The 14,171-nt window shown below is 41.2% G+C and overlaps 4 protein-coding genes across 6 annotated transcripts; 2 read left to right on the top strand and 2 right to left on the bottom strand.

Moving 5' to 3' along the window:
• Window positions 1-1,736, top strand: LOC119075230 (tRNA pseudouridine synthase A). Its single transcript, XM_037181620.1, has 4 exons — window positions 1-150; window positions 220-636; window positions 699-1,384; window positions 1,479-1,736. The coding sequence occupies exons 1-4, from the start codon at window positions 105-107 to the stop codon at window positions 1,671-1,673; spliced, it is 1,344 nt and encodes a 447-aa protein (XP_037037515.1). The 5' UTR covers window positions 1-104; the 3' UTR covers window positions 1,674-1,736.
• Window positions 1,649-4,219, bottom strand: LOC119075231 (MYG1 protein). Of its 2 annotated transcripts, XM_037181623.1 has the most exons (5): window positions 4,123-4,219; window positions 3,986-4,054; window positions 2,785-2,869; window positions 2,582-2,717; window positions 1,649-2,517 (listed from the first exon to the last, which is right to left on the bottom strand). In XM_037181623.1, exons 2-5 carry the CDS (start codon window positions 4,001-4,003, stop codon window positions 1,743-1,745), a joined length of 1,014 nt encoding a protein of 337 aa, XP_037037518.1. In that variant the 5' UTR covers window positions 4,004-4,054; window positions 4,123-4,219; the 3' UTR covers window positions 1,649-1,742. The 2 variants fall into 2 exon arrangements, with proteins under 2 accessions (XP_037037518.1, XP_037037516.1); XM_037181621.1 differs by having other exon boundaries at window positions 3,986-4,172.
• A 5,542-nt stretch (window positions 4,220-9,761) lies between these two features.
• LOC119075228 (protein crooked neck) lies at window positions 9,762-12,100 on the top strand. The gene is made up of 3 exons (XM_037181618.1): window positions 9,762-9,929; window positions 9,990-11,513; window positions 11,581-12,100. Exons 1-3 carry the CDS (start codon window positions 9,894-9,896, stop codon window positions 12,073-12,075), a joined length of 2,055 nt encoding a protein of 684 aa, XP_037037513.1. The 5' UTR covers window positions 9,762-9,893; the 3' UTR covers window positions 12,076-12,100.
• On the bottom strand, window positions 11,919-13,832 carry LOC119075234 (N-alpha-acetyltransferase 20). Of its 2 annotated transcripts, XM_037181627.1 has the most exons (6): window positions 13,669-13,832; window positions 13,490-13,605; window positions 13,292-13,421; window positions 13,090-13,226; window positions 12,141-12,202; window positions 11,919-12,064 (listed from the first exon to the last, which is right to left on the bottom strand). In XM_037181627.1, exons 1-6 carry the CDS (start codon window positions 13,719-13,721, stop codon window positions 12,059-12,061), a joined length of 504 nt encoding a protein of 167 aa, XP_037037522.1. In that variant the 5' UTR covers window positions 13,722-13,832; the 3' UTR covers window positions 11,919-12,058. The 2 variants fall into 2 exon arrangements, with proteins under 2 accessions (XP_037037522.1, XP_037037521.1); XM_037181626.1 differs by lacking the exon at window positions 11,919-12,064 and having other exon boundaries at window positions 12,095-12,202.
• Between the last annotated feature and the right edge of the window lie 339 nt (window positions 13,833-14,171).

The raw sequence follows: 14,171 nt of genomic DNA, 5'->3' as shown, positions 1-14,171 counted from the left end.
TTTTTTTTTTGACAACTCTGGCTCGTTGATGTAGTTTACAGAAAGTTAAAGCGTTTTGAAAGTGATTAACATTAACATCAAACATTTACCCGTTCAGATCGCATATGCTTACCTTGTTCCGTCGCCGATTCCACTTCTGTCAACCATTAGGTATTAACCAATCAGGCATGATGATATTGCCAACTGGGCAACATTTTGTTTACATTGTGAAATTTACAGGCAACACAAAGTCCTTCTACGATCAAATGAGCGAGGCGTTGAAAGCTGACAAGAACAAGGGAAAAAATAAGCCGGAAGATGGCTACAAAAGCCGTTACAATGGCAGAGTAAAGAAGCGACAATGGGAAGACTACGGTAGCGAAGGCAATCCGGAAAAGCGAGCCAACTTCAATCCAGAAGACCGGGTCAAACGGCGAAAATGGTGTCTGCTGTTGGGCTACTCGGGTGCCAATTACTACGGAATGCAACGCAATCCCGACGTGAAGACAATCGAAGAAGAGCTGCTGGTGGCAATGCTGAAACGTAAGTGGATTACGGAAGAAGGTTTCAAACTACCGCAACAGATTCAGTTTCAGAGGGCAGCTAGAACGGACAAGGGTGTGTCAGCGGCAAGACAATGTGTTTCGATGAAGCTACGTAAGTGACACAACTGCGGCCGTTTTCACCATCAGCTCAAACATTCCTTTCTTAACTTACAGCTGAGAATTTGAATGCAGAGGACATCAATCAGGAGCTGCCATCAGAAATTCAAATTTTCGGCCTGAAGCGTGTGACGAAAGGATTCAATTCGAAGGATAAATGTGATGCACGAACGTACACCTATACGTTGCCAACAATTTCATTTGCTGATCATGGACAAGACGTCACAATGGAAGACTATCGGCTGACAACGGAAAAACTGGATCAAGTCAATGCATTGCTGACCATGTTTGTCGGTACGAAGAACTACCACAATTTCACCTCTCGTAAGCACTACGCGGATCCCTCATCCAACAGGCACATAATTTCGTTTTGCTGCGCACAACCGTTCGTCGACAGTGCGACGAAAATCGAATTTGCCGTGCTGAAAGTGAAGGGCCAGAGTTTTATGTTGCATCAGATTCGGAAGATGATCGGTCTGACGCTGGCTATTGTCAGGGGACTGGCGGACACGGATCTGTTACGGAAACGAGCCTTTACGGCCGAAAAAGTGGACGTTCCAATGGCGCCCGGACTGGGTCTGGTTTTGGATGAAGTGCATTACGATCGGTACAACACAAAGTATGGAACGGACGGTATGCACGACAAATTGGAGTGGATGGCTGAGGAGGAGAAAATTCAGAAGTTCTTCCACGAGCACATTTTCCCGACAATTGTCAATACGGAAATGACGGACAAACCGATGGTGTGTATGAAGCATGGACTTTTGCGCGGAGGAACAAATGTTTTTTGTGGAATTTTTCTAACTTTTTTTTCTTTTTCTTTTTTTTTGGGTAAAGGTTAATTGGCTGGAGACGTTGCCTCTACATTCGTACGAGGACAGAACGGAGTCGCACGTTGCGGATGATGAATGTCTGACCGGAGGAGCAACAGATGACGTTGGCGATGAATCGTTGATCGGAGTGGGAGACTCCATTGGTCATAATGACCCGTCGACAAACAAGAATTTAAGCAGTGCCGTTGAAGTGGCGTAAATTTTATTCAATTTCTCGTTCGTGTAAGTAGCAAAACCTTTCGTTCAATAAAACTCACAAAAAACCAAATCATTCGTCGGCTTCTAAGCTTTTGATGGCCATCTCAAGCGCTCCCTGCATTGTTTTATTGCCGCCAATGAAACCAGTTGCATGGACGAACACTGCTCCTTCAATGCCACATATTTTCTGCAGATCAGCATCACGAACACCCTGCCAATCTTTGTGCAGTGCTTTGCGTAGAATGAAACTTCCCGGTTCCTTTGGTACGGCAATGGCCCGGTAGTCATCACGACCGCTACAGAACAAAACATACTTTGCCACGCCGACCAGTTCCTTCTCCTTTTCCACATCGAACAAATGGTCTTTCCACGGACAAATGCGGTCGAGACTCAAAATCTGTCCGGACGAATGGATTGTGAAGCGATTCTCGAGTGCTTCCTCCACAATCGCTCTGGCTGGATGCCAAACGCTGCCGTAATACAGCACTCGGTCGAGGAACTCTTCGCCCGCAATTACCATGGCCTTTTCGAACTGCTGTTGCACGTCAACGCCTTCTGTCGCATTCCAATCGGGATTGAATCGGCCCACTCTGGAACTAATGTCCGACGTTATGCGATATTTCGGTTCGCCGTCGAACATTGGCACACCATTGTCGATGCCGTCGATTTCTTGGATCAGTCCTTGGTAGACCTTTTCGAAGATCTTTCCCAACAAATGGTTGTCGATCGTTAGGTCGCACTGCTTTTTCAAAATTTCCCGAATCACTTCCTCACCGAAATGGGTGTAAATGAGTCCAGCCGACGATAGGCGCACCTTATCGTAATTGGGATATTCTGGACGGAGGCTGTTGCAAGTTTATTCAGTTTAATGTAAGTATTCGCCTGTAGTGAGAATTTGTGGCTTCCTACCTGCTGAATGTGTGCACGAAGGACTTTTGGTGGTGGTCGAATAAATTTTTGCTTTTGTCATACTGACCGCCAACATCAACCACAATATCACAGTCTTTCAGTACTTTTTCGTCGCGACTTCGCAAAATCTTCGCATCTGAATGGTAAAACAGTTTGTTAAATTGTTAAATCAAACGACAAGCAATAATAATTTTCACACTAACTGGCGTATTGGGGTAGTTGACGGAGCATAAAGCATGCCAAAATTTCGTCGCAATGGAAAATGCCGCTGTGAGTTCCAATCGTTACCTACAACAGAAGATCATTTTTGACAACCTATTATAATGAAAAATGGACATCCACCGTGTCTGGTGGCAAAATGGAATGTCCTCGAAATCTGATGTGTCTAGCACTCTCCCGTTTCTGAGTTTTTTTTTTGCTTCACTTAATTAGCTACAGCAATGAGACAAGGTCACGGTTTAATAATGAGACTAGCTTTTTGGTCACTGCATGTACTCGCACTTCCAACAGGGTTCCTAACAAAATTAGGCGAGTGCAAATAAATAGAAATATATCTTCCGAAAGGGGGAAATGCTATCATCTGATTGGCTCAACTGATCGGGCATGGAAATAATGTTTTCTTCCCGGTAACCCAGTCAAAGCTTCTCGGTATCCGAAAATTATGACCAAAATTTGACGATAATAACCAACTTCCCGGTGGCGTCAGTACTATCTGGGCTTCTTGTTACTTTTCGTGAAAACATTAGTGTAGATCAAGGTCTTCAATTTGTAGAAGAGAAATTTTGTTAAGAAGTTAAATCCTTTGCGAGACAAGTGGGCATAAAATATAATTTAAAAAATCTAAAAGTTCTGTCTGAAATCACCTAAATGTTAATTGAGGTGAAAGAAAATTCGCGAGCGACGCTAGTAAGATTTTTGAAGATTGGTTTTTGATGATGCAAAAGAAGAACCCTGACTTAAACCTGCACACACTCCAAAGTGAAACTTTAGTTCGAGCCGAAGGCCAAATTTTTCAATTCTTAAGTTTGTGCAGTCTACAGGGAAGTGTCTCACCAGAAGGAGTAACTCATCAGAAGTATAGTTCGTCGTAAAGTATAATTGATCGGGAAGTGTAACTGATAAAAACTCTTCCCGCTGACAAAGATTTCTCGACAAGTTCTTCCCTCTGACAAAGACTTCCCTACAAGCTCTTCCCCCTCATAAAGACTTACGATGTAAGTCCCACTTAAATAGACTTCCCGTCGATAGAGAGGAAAAAATGAAATTCTCAATTTCGTACATTAGCAAAACAAACGGTCATTAGCAAACGTAAATTGTCGCAATGGAATTCGAAAATGACTCGAAAATGTTTCATAAAATTCATTCAAAATCGGACCAGATCTGAGTAAATTGGTTCGAACTTACCGGCTTTTCTGATGACATTTTACGTTTCGTTGTAATATTTCTGGAAATGGCGCGTATCAAGTGACCTGACTGAGGCAAAACATTCGAATGAAATAACTTCATCGCACGAAACATATTTATACACAACCGAAACTCACCTAATTGCTTTGTTTGATGTTGCACAAAAATAAAAATCAAAAAAGTTTCGATCGCAAACAGCTGAGCGTTGAATTTTACACGAGAGTCTTTTTGAGGTTACGTCAAATGTTTACATTATAGCCAAGGTTGCATGTGAGGAGGTTACGGTGATCGACATTTTTTTACTGGGACCGTATCGCAAATAAGAATATGGCGACTATCGGCAACTCTATTTGCATTTCAGTGCAAAATTTCAACTGAACTGGAATTATGCCTCAATTAGCTCAATTATGTATGCAAATTACAGCAAAGCATATCAACACTGAAGGTAACGCAAACGCTAAGCGGATCAATAACTTCACGGAGCCCAAGTTTCGGGTGAATATAGAATTTGTTATGTTGCATACGAGCCATTTGGCATAATAATGTTGTTGGAAAATCTTTAAGCAACACAACAACTGGAGGCCCTAACACCATTCCCACAGCGAAACAATCTTTAGAAGTGGTGTGTTCCCGCGTATCTAATAAAATCGCGATATGCGTGACCTCCCCAAACTTAACAGCCTTGGTTGGAACTGCATTGGTTCAATGAACGTCAACATAAGGTATGGTTGAATGTCAAACTTTGTATGTAGCGGAGGACATAGCTCGTAAACTCGTAAACAAACTCACTTCTCATGAGAGTTTTGTATGAACAGACCATGCCTGGTTTATACTTTCATTGCGTTGGCTAGTATTGAGTTTTGGCATGTGTGAAAAATGCATGCAAAATCGACAGCTGCAAAATATGACAAACAAGAATAGACCGGCTATAAGCCTAGTGAGGTCTTTTTTCTTTCTCTCAATTTTCTCACTTCTCGAGATACCAACTACCAAATACGTGAGTTACAAATAGGCAAGCAGGAAGAATAGTTTCTTCAGTCGATATCCAGCTGTTGAACAGTAAACATCGCCACCATCGTTCTATCAGTTTCGTAGTCAACTACCAATTTTGTATTCAACTACCAAACTCAACTATTCAACAACCATTTTGCTATTCAACTACCAAATTATCGAATTATAAATAGGCAAGCAGCCTAAATAATCTCATCAGTTGGTGTGCAGCTCTCAAACAGTTAACATCTCTACCACCTCTCTATCAGTATGGTAGTCAACTACCAGTTTGGTAGTCAACTACCAAAAATTCAAGCTTTAAATAGGCAAGCAGGCAGAATAATTTTGTCAGTCGGTGCGCAGCTCTCGAATAGTAAACATCTTTTCCCCAAAAATTACGTTTGGTAGTCAATTATAGCCTTGGTGGTCCAACTACCAACTACCAAATTTTCGAATTGCAATGTTAACTGTGAGCTATCAGTGATCAGATAACAAATAATTATTATTTGCCTGGTGTTGATATGCTCATGGTGGCTTTGCAATTTTGAATGTCAATCCAGCTCATAACTACCAACTACCAAAGCTACCAACTACCAAATTTTCGATTTATAAATAGGCGAGCATGTAGAATAATTTCGTCAGTCGGTGCGTAGTTCTCGAATAGTAAACATCTCTTCCCCAAAAATTACGTTTGGTAGTCAATTATAGCCTTGGTAGTCCAACTACCAACTACCAAATTTTAGAATTGCAATGTTAACTGTGAGCTATCGGTTATCAGATAACAAATAATTATTATTTGCATGGTGTTGATTTTCTCATAGTGACTTTGCAATTTTGAATTTCAGCTGGCAACTACCAAAAATCTACCAAAACTACCACCTACCAAATTTTCGTTTCATAAATCGGCAAGCAGGTAGAATAATTTCGTCAGTCGGTGCGTAGTCGAATAGTAAACATCTCTGCCGAAAATTACGTTCGGTTGTCAGATACCAACTACCAAATTTTCTAATTGCAATGCTAACTATGAGCGATTGGTTATCAGATAACAAATAATTATTATTTGCCTGGTGTTGATTTGCTCATAGTAGCATTGCAATTTTGAATCAAGGCTGTTATCGTCTCATTTTTTATTTGTGACACAGACACATGGACGGACAGACAGACGGACAGATGAAGTGTCCACAATAGGGTTTTTTTCTAAAAGAAAAAAGACCTAAAAATATATTAGCCTAAAGTCAAATATTTTGCAACAGCAGTGTAAACATTAGATTTACATCGAGATTTTGGAACTGTTCCAAAGGTAACAAAGCAGGCTCGATCTTGTACAACGAAATGATTTCTCGCGATTTTGTTTTGCTGAATCCACCGACCCCGACTTATTTTCCCCACAAGCTAATAGAACTCTACCATCTACCATAGATTTCGCTATCTCTATTGTTCGAATTGACATGTGCGCTGTTTTGCTTAGGCTGACTGGAAATTGTTCAAAGCGATAATCAATGAAGGTATGAACTTAGCTAACTGTAACTTTAATACGAAGAGCTGCATTGACACTGCCATCCGTGAATTTGTCACCTTACTGCATGAAGCTGAAGAAGCGGCAATTCCAATGACGTGGTTTAGGGCGGGATCCTGTGCTCTCGAATCTGATACCCAGTCATTAATTTCTTTCCGCAATTGTTTAAGAAGACGAGCACAAAGGGATAACCTTCCTTCGGTCAAGAATATGGTAAATATATTGAATCGTAAAATTAGGCGTCTTATTCTGAAGAAAAAAAATGAGGTATGGAACCAAAAACTGTTAAACATACCAAAAAATTCAAAGCACTTATGGAAAGTGGTCAAAATTGTATCAACCAATTGTCGAAGATTCCTCCGCTTAAAGGCATCAACAACAAAGTTATTCTCACGAACACCGGTAAAGCTGACCTTATTAGTAATACTTTCAATTTAGCTCAATTTGTCACTTATAATGATCTCAGCGATCCAATAACAGAATCAGCTGTTAATGGATCAACCACGATAATCAATTACTTGAATCCGGAGGTCAGAGAATCTGATTTGCCAACTCCAAGCGAAGTTAAACGAATAATTCAGAAGTTGAAAAACAGGAAAAGTCCTGGAATTGACAAGATCAATAATGTGTTTCTTACACATGTCTACCATGCATGCTTTAAACTCAGCTATTTTCCTGATAACTGGAAGCATGCAAAAGTCATTCCGAATCCCAAGCCAGGAACAGATCTAGCTAGAAGAATTAACAATCACTTAACGGCGTGTGATGTACTTTCTGAAGATCAGTTTGGTTTTCGTGAAGGTCACTCTGCCAACCATCAACTTATGAGAATCTCTAAATCAATCAAGAGCTCTCTTAAAAAAAGAGAAAAAGAAATGGAAGATTCGACTGAATGGTAATAAAACCCAAGCCTCGTTCTTTACCAGAAGGAGAGCTACAAAGTGGTATCCAGCAGAAGAAGTGTCTGTTCTCAATAATAAGATCCAATGGAAGTACAGTATTAAGATACTGGGACTAACACTCGACAAAACAATGACTTTCAAAGAGCACATTGACCTTACTGTCGAAAAGTCTTTACGACTTTTTGGTCCTTTTACTCGCTGCTAAATAAAAGGTCGAGGTTAAATGTCCAGAATAAAGTTCTGATATTCAAAGCCATCATTCGAAGTACTCTGTTGTAACGCTTGTCCGGTTTGGGGCGAGTGTGCATCGTCACATATGGTCAAACTTCAGACTATCCAAAACAAGTGCCTAAAACTTAGATATGGGCTTCCTATTACTTTTCCTACGTATGATCTACATAGAATTGCAAACATACCGAAAATCCAAGACCAAATTGAGAAAATTTCTCAGAGATTCAAAAGCAAATTGCTTATGTCGGAAAATCGTTTGATTGTCTAAGTAAACAATTGTTTTTTTTTAAATCAAATGAAGTTTTAAAAAAAAATTCTGCCAAAGGATAGTGACAAAAAATAATTTAAAAAAAACAAATGTCCAACCTATCATTATAAAACCTTTGTACTACTCGACGGCATCCTTTTTTTCATAGTTTGAAAAGCAACATTATATTGCTGACCACTAGATTGTTACATAATCCAACTTGGTATAACATTGTAAAAACCAGTCTTCAATAAACGAAATTATATATACATATATATATATATATATCGAGATTGCAAAATATTTGACAGATAACTCATACATTTTATGTCATGCATGGGTCCATTTTTCCCGTATTTTTCACCATTAGCTGCAACTTGACGCAAACAAATTCAATATGTGTGCAACATAACGAAACTAAATTCACCAATGTTTACAAACATTGCATGGCAACAATACAAAAAACATAGCTAACGCCGACCCGTACGAAACAGCTATTCGTATCAAAAGCCTTTACTGTGAAACTCTTCATTTCTTTTACTTCATTCTCTACTGAAAAGCTATTCGCCCTTTCGCTCTTTCTTTGCCTTGTTAGCATATAGAAATAAATTGCCGGAGGCAATATAGACAGCCCCGTACAAAGTCAACTTTCATAAATTCCTATTTAAACAGCTATATATACCGCTATATTTACCTATATTTTCCTATAAATAAACATTTCACAGATGAATATGCTATTATATAGCTCTATATGCCTGTATGTAGCTCAATATAGGTGAATATAGATACATATAGATGTCCATATATGGAATGCCTGAAACACCCCACACACAAAACAAATTATTTCCATGTTAACAGAAACACTCTAAGTACCATTTTTCTCAAGATATTTCAATTTTATTAAAATCCAATATGGCCACCGGCAGCCATTTTGTTAGGAGACCGGAAATTTTACCGACGCTTTACATTCGTTAATACCTTTCAAACAAAAAAAAATTCATGAAATTCGGTCAAAATTTACTCGAGATATTGACAAAATACTCCACGTTCACTGTACGGCCGAGGAGCCAGATAATAGCTCACTCCAAGAGACCTAGCTCACGCTCCGGAGAACATAATTTCAAAAACTTTTTTTTCCTGATTGGTACGGTCAACCCCTATCTAATAAAGCTAAAACAGACGACATAAGTTCAAATGTGGCCGACCTACAAGCTAAAACTGCTTGCCGCCCAGTGCCCGTTTCTCACGAGTCGGTCATCCGATTTCCATTCGATCGGTATAGTAAAAACCTTTCATTTAACGTATCACTTACTTAGCCTGTCTTTTGACATTACCAAACGGAAAAAAAAAGAATTTTCAAAATCGGATGCGTTTTACTCAAGTTATCGTGCAGACGGACATTTTTTTTCACTGATTTGGCATCTCCAGACAACCAGAATAGGTTTCCCCTTACTCAGGGAGTCCAATTCGACGTGTTACAAACGTATGCGTAAACCTATAAGACCCCAGTACTTCGTTCGGGTCTAATGAATTCAGCTGAACGGCGGGATTCGTATGTTCTCTGATCCGTTGCAGTGTTTATTAGTTATTTACGTATCTGTGGTGGACGGTATATTTTAGGCAATTTCTCGAGTTGTAGCCGAAACGAAGTGAGGGCGACAGGGGCAACAAGCTAAAGTGCCTAAAAAAAAACCGTCCACCAGAGATGCGTATACAACTTTTCATGCTGAGGGCCTAATGAGAGAAATTCCGAAATGTGTGCCCAAGGTGTAACCTCACATCATTTAAAACCTTGACAATAATTTAGCACAACAATGTCTCTACTGGGACAATATATCAACTGGGAATTATGAAAGACATGCAGCAAAACCAGCAAAACGAGCAAAACTGTCAAGTTGCTGTCATCCCTGAGTGACATATACTACGCATACTACGTTTATCGGCGACAGGCTTCTGTTGTTTTTGTTTGAGTAATTAGGACGACTTTAAGAACCAATTTAGCCAAAGTGCGAATCGAATAAAATGGAGAAACCACAGAAAATGCCTAAAGTGGCTAAGGTACGAACAGTGAACTCCAACGGTCGTTAAACGTTAAATTTTATTTGCTTCTATTTACAGGTGAAGAATAAAGCTCCAGCTGAGATCCAAATCACTGCGGAGCAGTTGTTGCGCGAGGCCAAAGAACGTGACTTGGAAATCCTTCCACCGCCACCAAAGCAAAAAATTTCCGATCCAGCCGAATTGGCTGACTATCAGCAACGGAAGCGTAAAGCATTTGAAGACAATTTGCGCAAAAATCGCATGGTCGTGAGCAATTGGATCAAATACGCTCAATGGGAAGAATCACAAAAGGAAATCCAGCGAGCCCGCTCGATCTGGGAACGTGCACTGGACAACGATCACAAAAACATTACCATTTGGCTGAAGTACGCCGAAATGGAAATGAAGAATCGACAGGTGAATCATGCTCGGAATCTGTGGGATCGGGCCGTGACCATACTGCCGAGAGTCAATCAATTCTGGTACAAATACACGTACATGGAGGAGATGCTGGAAAATGTTGCCGGCGCTCGACAAGTATTCGAACGCTGGATGGAATGGCAACCGGAAGAACAAGCCTGGCAAACGTACATCAATTTCGAACTGAGATACAAGGAAATCGATCGGGCGAGAAATGTCTACGAGAGATTTGTGATGGTACATCCGGAGGTGAAGAACTGGATCAAATATGCGCGCTTCGAAGAGAATCACGGTTACATCAGCGGTTCGCGAACGGTGTTTGAACGGGCAGTCGAATTTTTCGGCGACGATAACATTGAGGAGCGTCTGTTCATTGCATTCGCCAGATTCGAAGAAGATCAGAAGGAGCACGACCGAGCCAGAGTGATTTACAAATATGCTTTGGACCATCTGCCCAAGGACCGGACAGCCGAACTATACAAAGCCTACACCGTTCACGAAAAGAAATTCGGTGACCGGTCCGGCATCGAAGATGTTATTGTGTCCAAGCGAAAATTCCAGTACGAACAAGAGGTGGCCGACAATCCCAGCAATTACGACAGTTGGTTCGACTATTTGCGATTGGTGGAGAACGAAGGTAATAGTAAAACCATTCGCGAAACATACGAACGCGCTATCGCCAATGTGCCACCGAGCAAGGACAAGAATTTCTGGCGTCGATACATTTATCTGTGGATCAACTATGCCCTGTACGAAGAAATCGAAGAAGAGCACGAGGAACGGACAAGACAAATTTACAAAACTTGCCTCGATCTCATTCCGCACAAACTGTTCACGTTCAGCAAAGTTTGGCTGCTGTACGCTCAGTTCGAAATTCGCTGTAAGAATCTGCCAGTCGCTCGGAAGGCACTGGGCGCAGCTATTGGTATGTGTCCACGAGATAAACTCTTTCGCGGTTACATCGAACTGGAGATTCAGTTGCGTGAGTTCGATCGTTGTCGCATTTTGTACGAGAAATTCCTCGAATTCGGACCGGAAAACTGCATAACTTGGATGAAATTTGCCGAATTGGAGAGTTTGCTCGGTGATGTGGAACGTGCGAGAGCCATTTTCGAGTTAGCAGTGAACCAGCCACGTCTGGACATGCCCGAACTGCTGTGGAAGGCGTACATTGACTTTGAGGTAACAATAATGAAAATTTTCGACGGTTCCACTGTTCGACCGTTTAATTTTCCGAAAATCGTTCCAGGTGTCCCAAGGCGAGACCGAACTCGCCCGTCAGCTGTACGAACGGCTGTTGGACCGAACCGTTCACGTCAAAGTGTGGATTTCATTCGCCAAATTCGAATTGATGTCCGACTCCGAAGACAACATGAACATCGATCTGGCACGTCGTGTGTACGAACGTGCAAACGACTATCTGCGGAACGGTGCTGAAAAGGAATCGCGTGTAGTGTTGCTGGAAGCGTGGCGAGACTTCGAAATGCAACACGGCAACGAAAACACTTACAACAAGGTGATCGAGAAAATGCCCAGACGTGTGAAGAAGCGACAGAAAATCGTTTCGGACAGTGGCATCGACGAAGGCTGGGAGGAGGTGTTCGATTACATTTTCCCGGAGGATGAAATGGCACGACCGAATCTGAAACTATTGGCGGCAGCAAAGAATTGGAAAAAGGCTAAAGAGACGACGACGACGACGACTACGAATGATGAGACGGAAGCGACTACATCTGAGGAATAATAAAGAAGAAAATTTTCGGTTCGTAGTTTTTTTCGCTTTGTTTATTCGATATCTTCGCAACGTACGGGATGCTGTAGTGGTATCATTGATGTTTTGAATTCGTCTCTGGACATTGATTTTCGCATATCTGGAAGGAAGAAATTTTACCGTTAGTTATCTGTCGATAATGGCAAGGATGCGTTTAGGATGAGATAGGCTTACAGTGGGACACATTTTACACACAAACAAGTCGCCAGAACTGTCAGAGCGTTTGCTCTGTGACTGAGCCTTGTACGACCTGTCAATCTATTGCGTACGTGATCCTAGTATGTCCGAAACAATTTTGCGTCCGTAATCTCCTAGTGCGCGCTCAATCCTATTAAGTCAGTAACTCTATTGCCTTCATAGCCCTACAATACCAAAGGTCCAGAAGGGAACCCAAAAAAAATCCTTCAAAATCCTGAAGATCTGGAACTAGGAAGATGGTGGACCATGTGGGGTGGTGGATTTTTAGGAACCAGCATACTAGCACCTTGATGATGTCAAACGTCGAGAAGGGAATCCAAAAAAAAAGTTTTAGAACTGGGAGATGGTGGACCACGTAATACATCAATTAAATTGTCAATAATATCAAATGTCTGGAAGGGAACCCAAAAACCTCAGAAAATTCGTCAAAATCCTGAAGTTCTGAAATTGGGAAGAAAGTCTCTAGCTCATGATCAAGTGAACCGATTTTTGTAACCTTTTTTCCCCGATTAGTGTTGTCGATGCCCCTCATTTGTGCCATTAGAGAACCAGTCTATCTGCGTTCGTCTGTAATGGTCATTCAACTTGACGGTTTGCGATTAAGAAGTAAGAAGTTCTGAGACACGGTCGACAGAAAGCCGAAATGTCATACTCAACTCAAGGAATTTAAATTTCCAACACAAGTCATCAGGGATGATGTCAAACAGCTCTCAGAAATATTCTGCCCACTCATTAGCCCCCCCCCCCCCCCCCCCCGAAAAATTACGATAAACAGAAAAACAAACTCACCGAAAGCATCCTCGTCCGGATCACCCGAATAATATTCCAGAACTGTGCGGTAGACAATGTATCCGAGATTCGTGTACATATTGATAGCAACTTTGTTACTCACGCGCACAAACAGATCAACAAAAAAGGTTTTCTTCCTGCAACAGAAATCGAATTTTTCCACTTCAGAGCGTTCAATTGATGATCGAGAACACACACTCACTTTTCGGACACATCTTCCAGAAAGTTCATTAACGTAGCAGCTAAACCGAGTCGTCGAAAGTCCGGTGATACGGTTAGAGCCGTTACATGACCATGCCATTTTTCGCCATGCCCTTCGGACTTTCCCATGACTGAAGCATCACAATTTCACGGTTTTTAGTTTCAGCGGATTTACCGGAATGTTCGACATTTTACTTACTGTAACCCATTATTTCTCCGCTAGGCGATTCGGCTACTTGAAAATACTCGGGCCAGTGTGCCAAATATTGCATGTAGAACGGTAGACCGTACGTTTCCGTTAGGGGGTCCAAATTACTGCGGTAGGTAAATGTAAAGTATATTCGCAGAGTTTCTTGAGTTATCCGGGTGGTTACTTACACGTTGTTGAATTTAAACATGTCGCTGCATGTGAACGGTCTTAGGGTGGTCATTTTTGATTAAAAATAGCAATTCGTGTGTCTTGCCGGGAATTTAATAGATAGCCAGAGAGTGTGTCCGCAATGACAGGATACTGAGTGACATATTATGACGGGTAAACACACACACTTCTTGGAGTCTTATTTTCAGTCAAACGAATCTCTTGGCCATATGAACGCTGTGTGAGGTGTTGGTTAAAGAGTGAGAAAAACAATGAAACAATGAGATTACTATGTCATCAGAAGGCTGTAAACTATTTCCCCTACAGTATAAGCATTGAAGTCTCATACAAATGAATGAATGAACGAAACGTTTAACGAAACTAAAGTGAGGTTACGTTGGAAACTATTTTTACTTGTCTAAACAGTCTCGACTGTAACGTAGATTGGCAATAGGTTTCTTCCATCGTACGGTAAAAACGAATTTTGACAGACCGAAAACAACCAACCGTCATCCACAGAAGC

The sequence above is a fragment of the Bradysia coprophila genome, unplaced genomic scaffold, assembly GCF_014529535.1.
Source record: "Bradysia coprophila strain Holo2 unplaced genomic scaffold, BU_Bcop_v1 contig_193, whole genome shotgun sequence".
Taxonomy (NCBI): Eukaryota; Metazoa; Arthropoda; class Insecta; order Diptera; family Sciaridae; genus Bradysia; species Bradysia coprophila.
Note: the sequence above shows the minus strand (reverse complement) of the source record. Positions and strands in the feature narration are given on the sequence as shown.

What these genes read in the sequence shown, in the direction of transcription:
- LOC119075234 (XM_037181626.1), bottom strand. Translation starts at nt 13,721, where the DNA reads ATGACCACCCTAAGACCGTTCACATGCAGCGACATGTTTAAATTCAAC. An exon ending in ATGTTTAAATTCAACAACGT is followed by an intron (nt 13,606 to 13,668) that starts GTAAGTAACCAC and finishes TACCTACCGCAG; the next exon opens with TAATTTGGACCCCCTAACGG. An exon ending in CTGGAAGATGTGTCCGAAAA is followed by an intron (nt 13,227 to 13,291) that starts GTGAGTGTGTGT and finishes TTTCTGTTGCAG; the next exon opens with GAAGAAAACCTTTTTTGTTG.
- LOC119075228 (XM_037181618.1), top strand. Translation starts at nt 9,894, where the DNA reads ATGGAGAAACCACAGAAAATGCCTAAAGTGGCTAAG. An exon ending in AAATGCCTAAAGTGGCTAAG is followed by an intron (nt 9,930 to 9,989) that starts GTACGAACAGTG and finishes TTCTATTTACAG; the next exon opens with GTGAAGAATAAAGCTCCAGC. An exon ending in AGGCGTACATTGACTTTGAG is followed by an intron (nt 11,514 to 11,580) that starts GTAACAATAATG and finishes AAATCGTTCCAG; the next exon opens with GTGTCCCAAGGCGAGACCGA.
- LOC119075230 (XM_037181620.1), top strand. Translation starts at nt 105, where the DNA reads ATGCTTACCTTGTTCCGTCGCCGATTCCACTTCTGTCAACCATTAG. An exon ending in ATGTGTTTCGATGAAGCTAC is followed by an intron (nt 637 to 698) that starts GTAAGTGACACA and finishes CTTAACTTACAG; the next exon opens with CTGAGAATTTGAATGCAGAG. An exon ending in AAATGACGGACAAACCGATG is followed by an intron (nt 1,385 to 1,478) that starts GTGTGTATGAAG and finishes TTTTGGGTAAAG; the next exon opens with GTTAATTGGCTGGAGACGTT.
- LOC119075231 (XM_037181621.1), bottom strand. Translation starts at nt 4,099, where the DNA reads ATGTTTCGTGCGATGAAGTTATTTCATTCGAATGTTTTGCCTCAGTCA. An exon ending in TCAACTACCCCAATACGCCA is followed by an intron (nt 2,718 to 2,784) that starts GTTAGTGTGAAA and finishes TTTACCATTCAG; the next exon opens with ATGCGAAGATTTTGCGAAGT. An exon ending in TTCGTGCACACATTCAGCAG is followed by an intron (nt 2,518 to 2,581) that starts GTAGGAAGCCAC and finishes AACTTGCAACAG; the next exon opens with CCTCCGTCCAGAATATCCCA.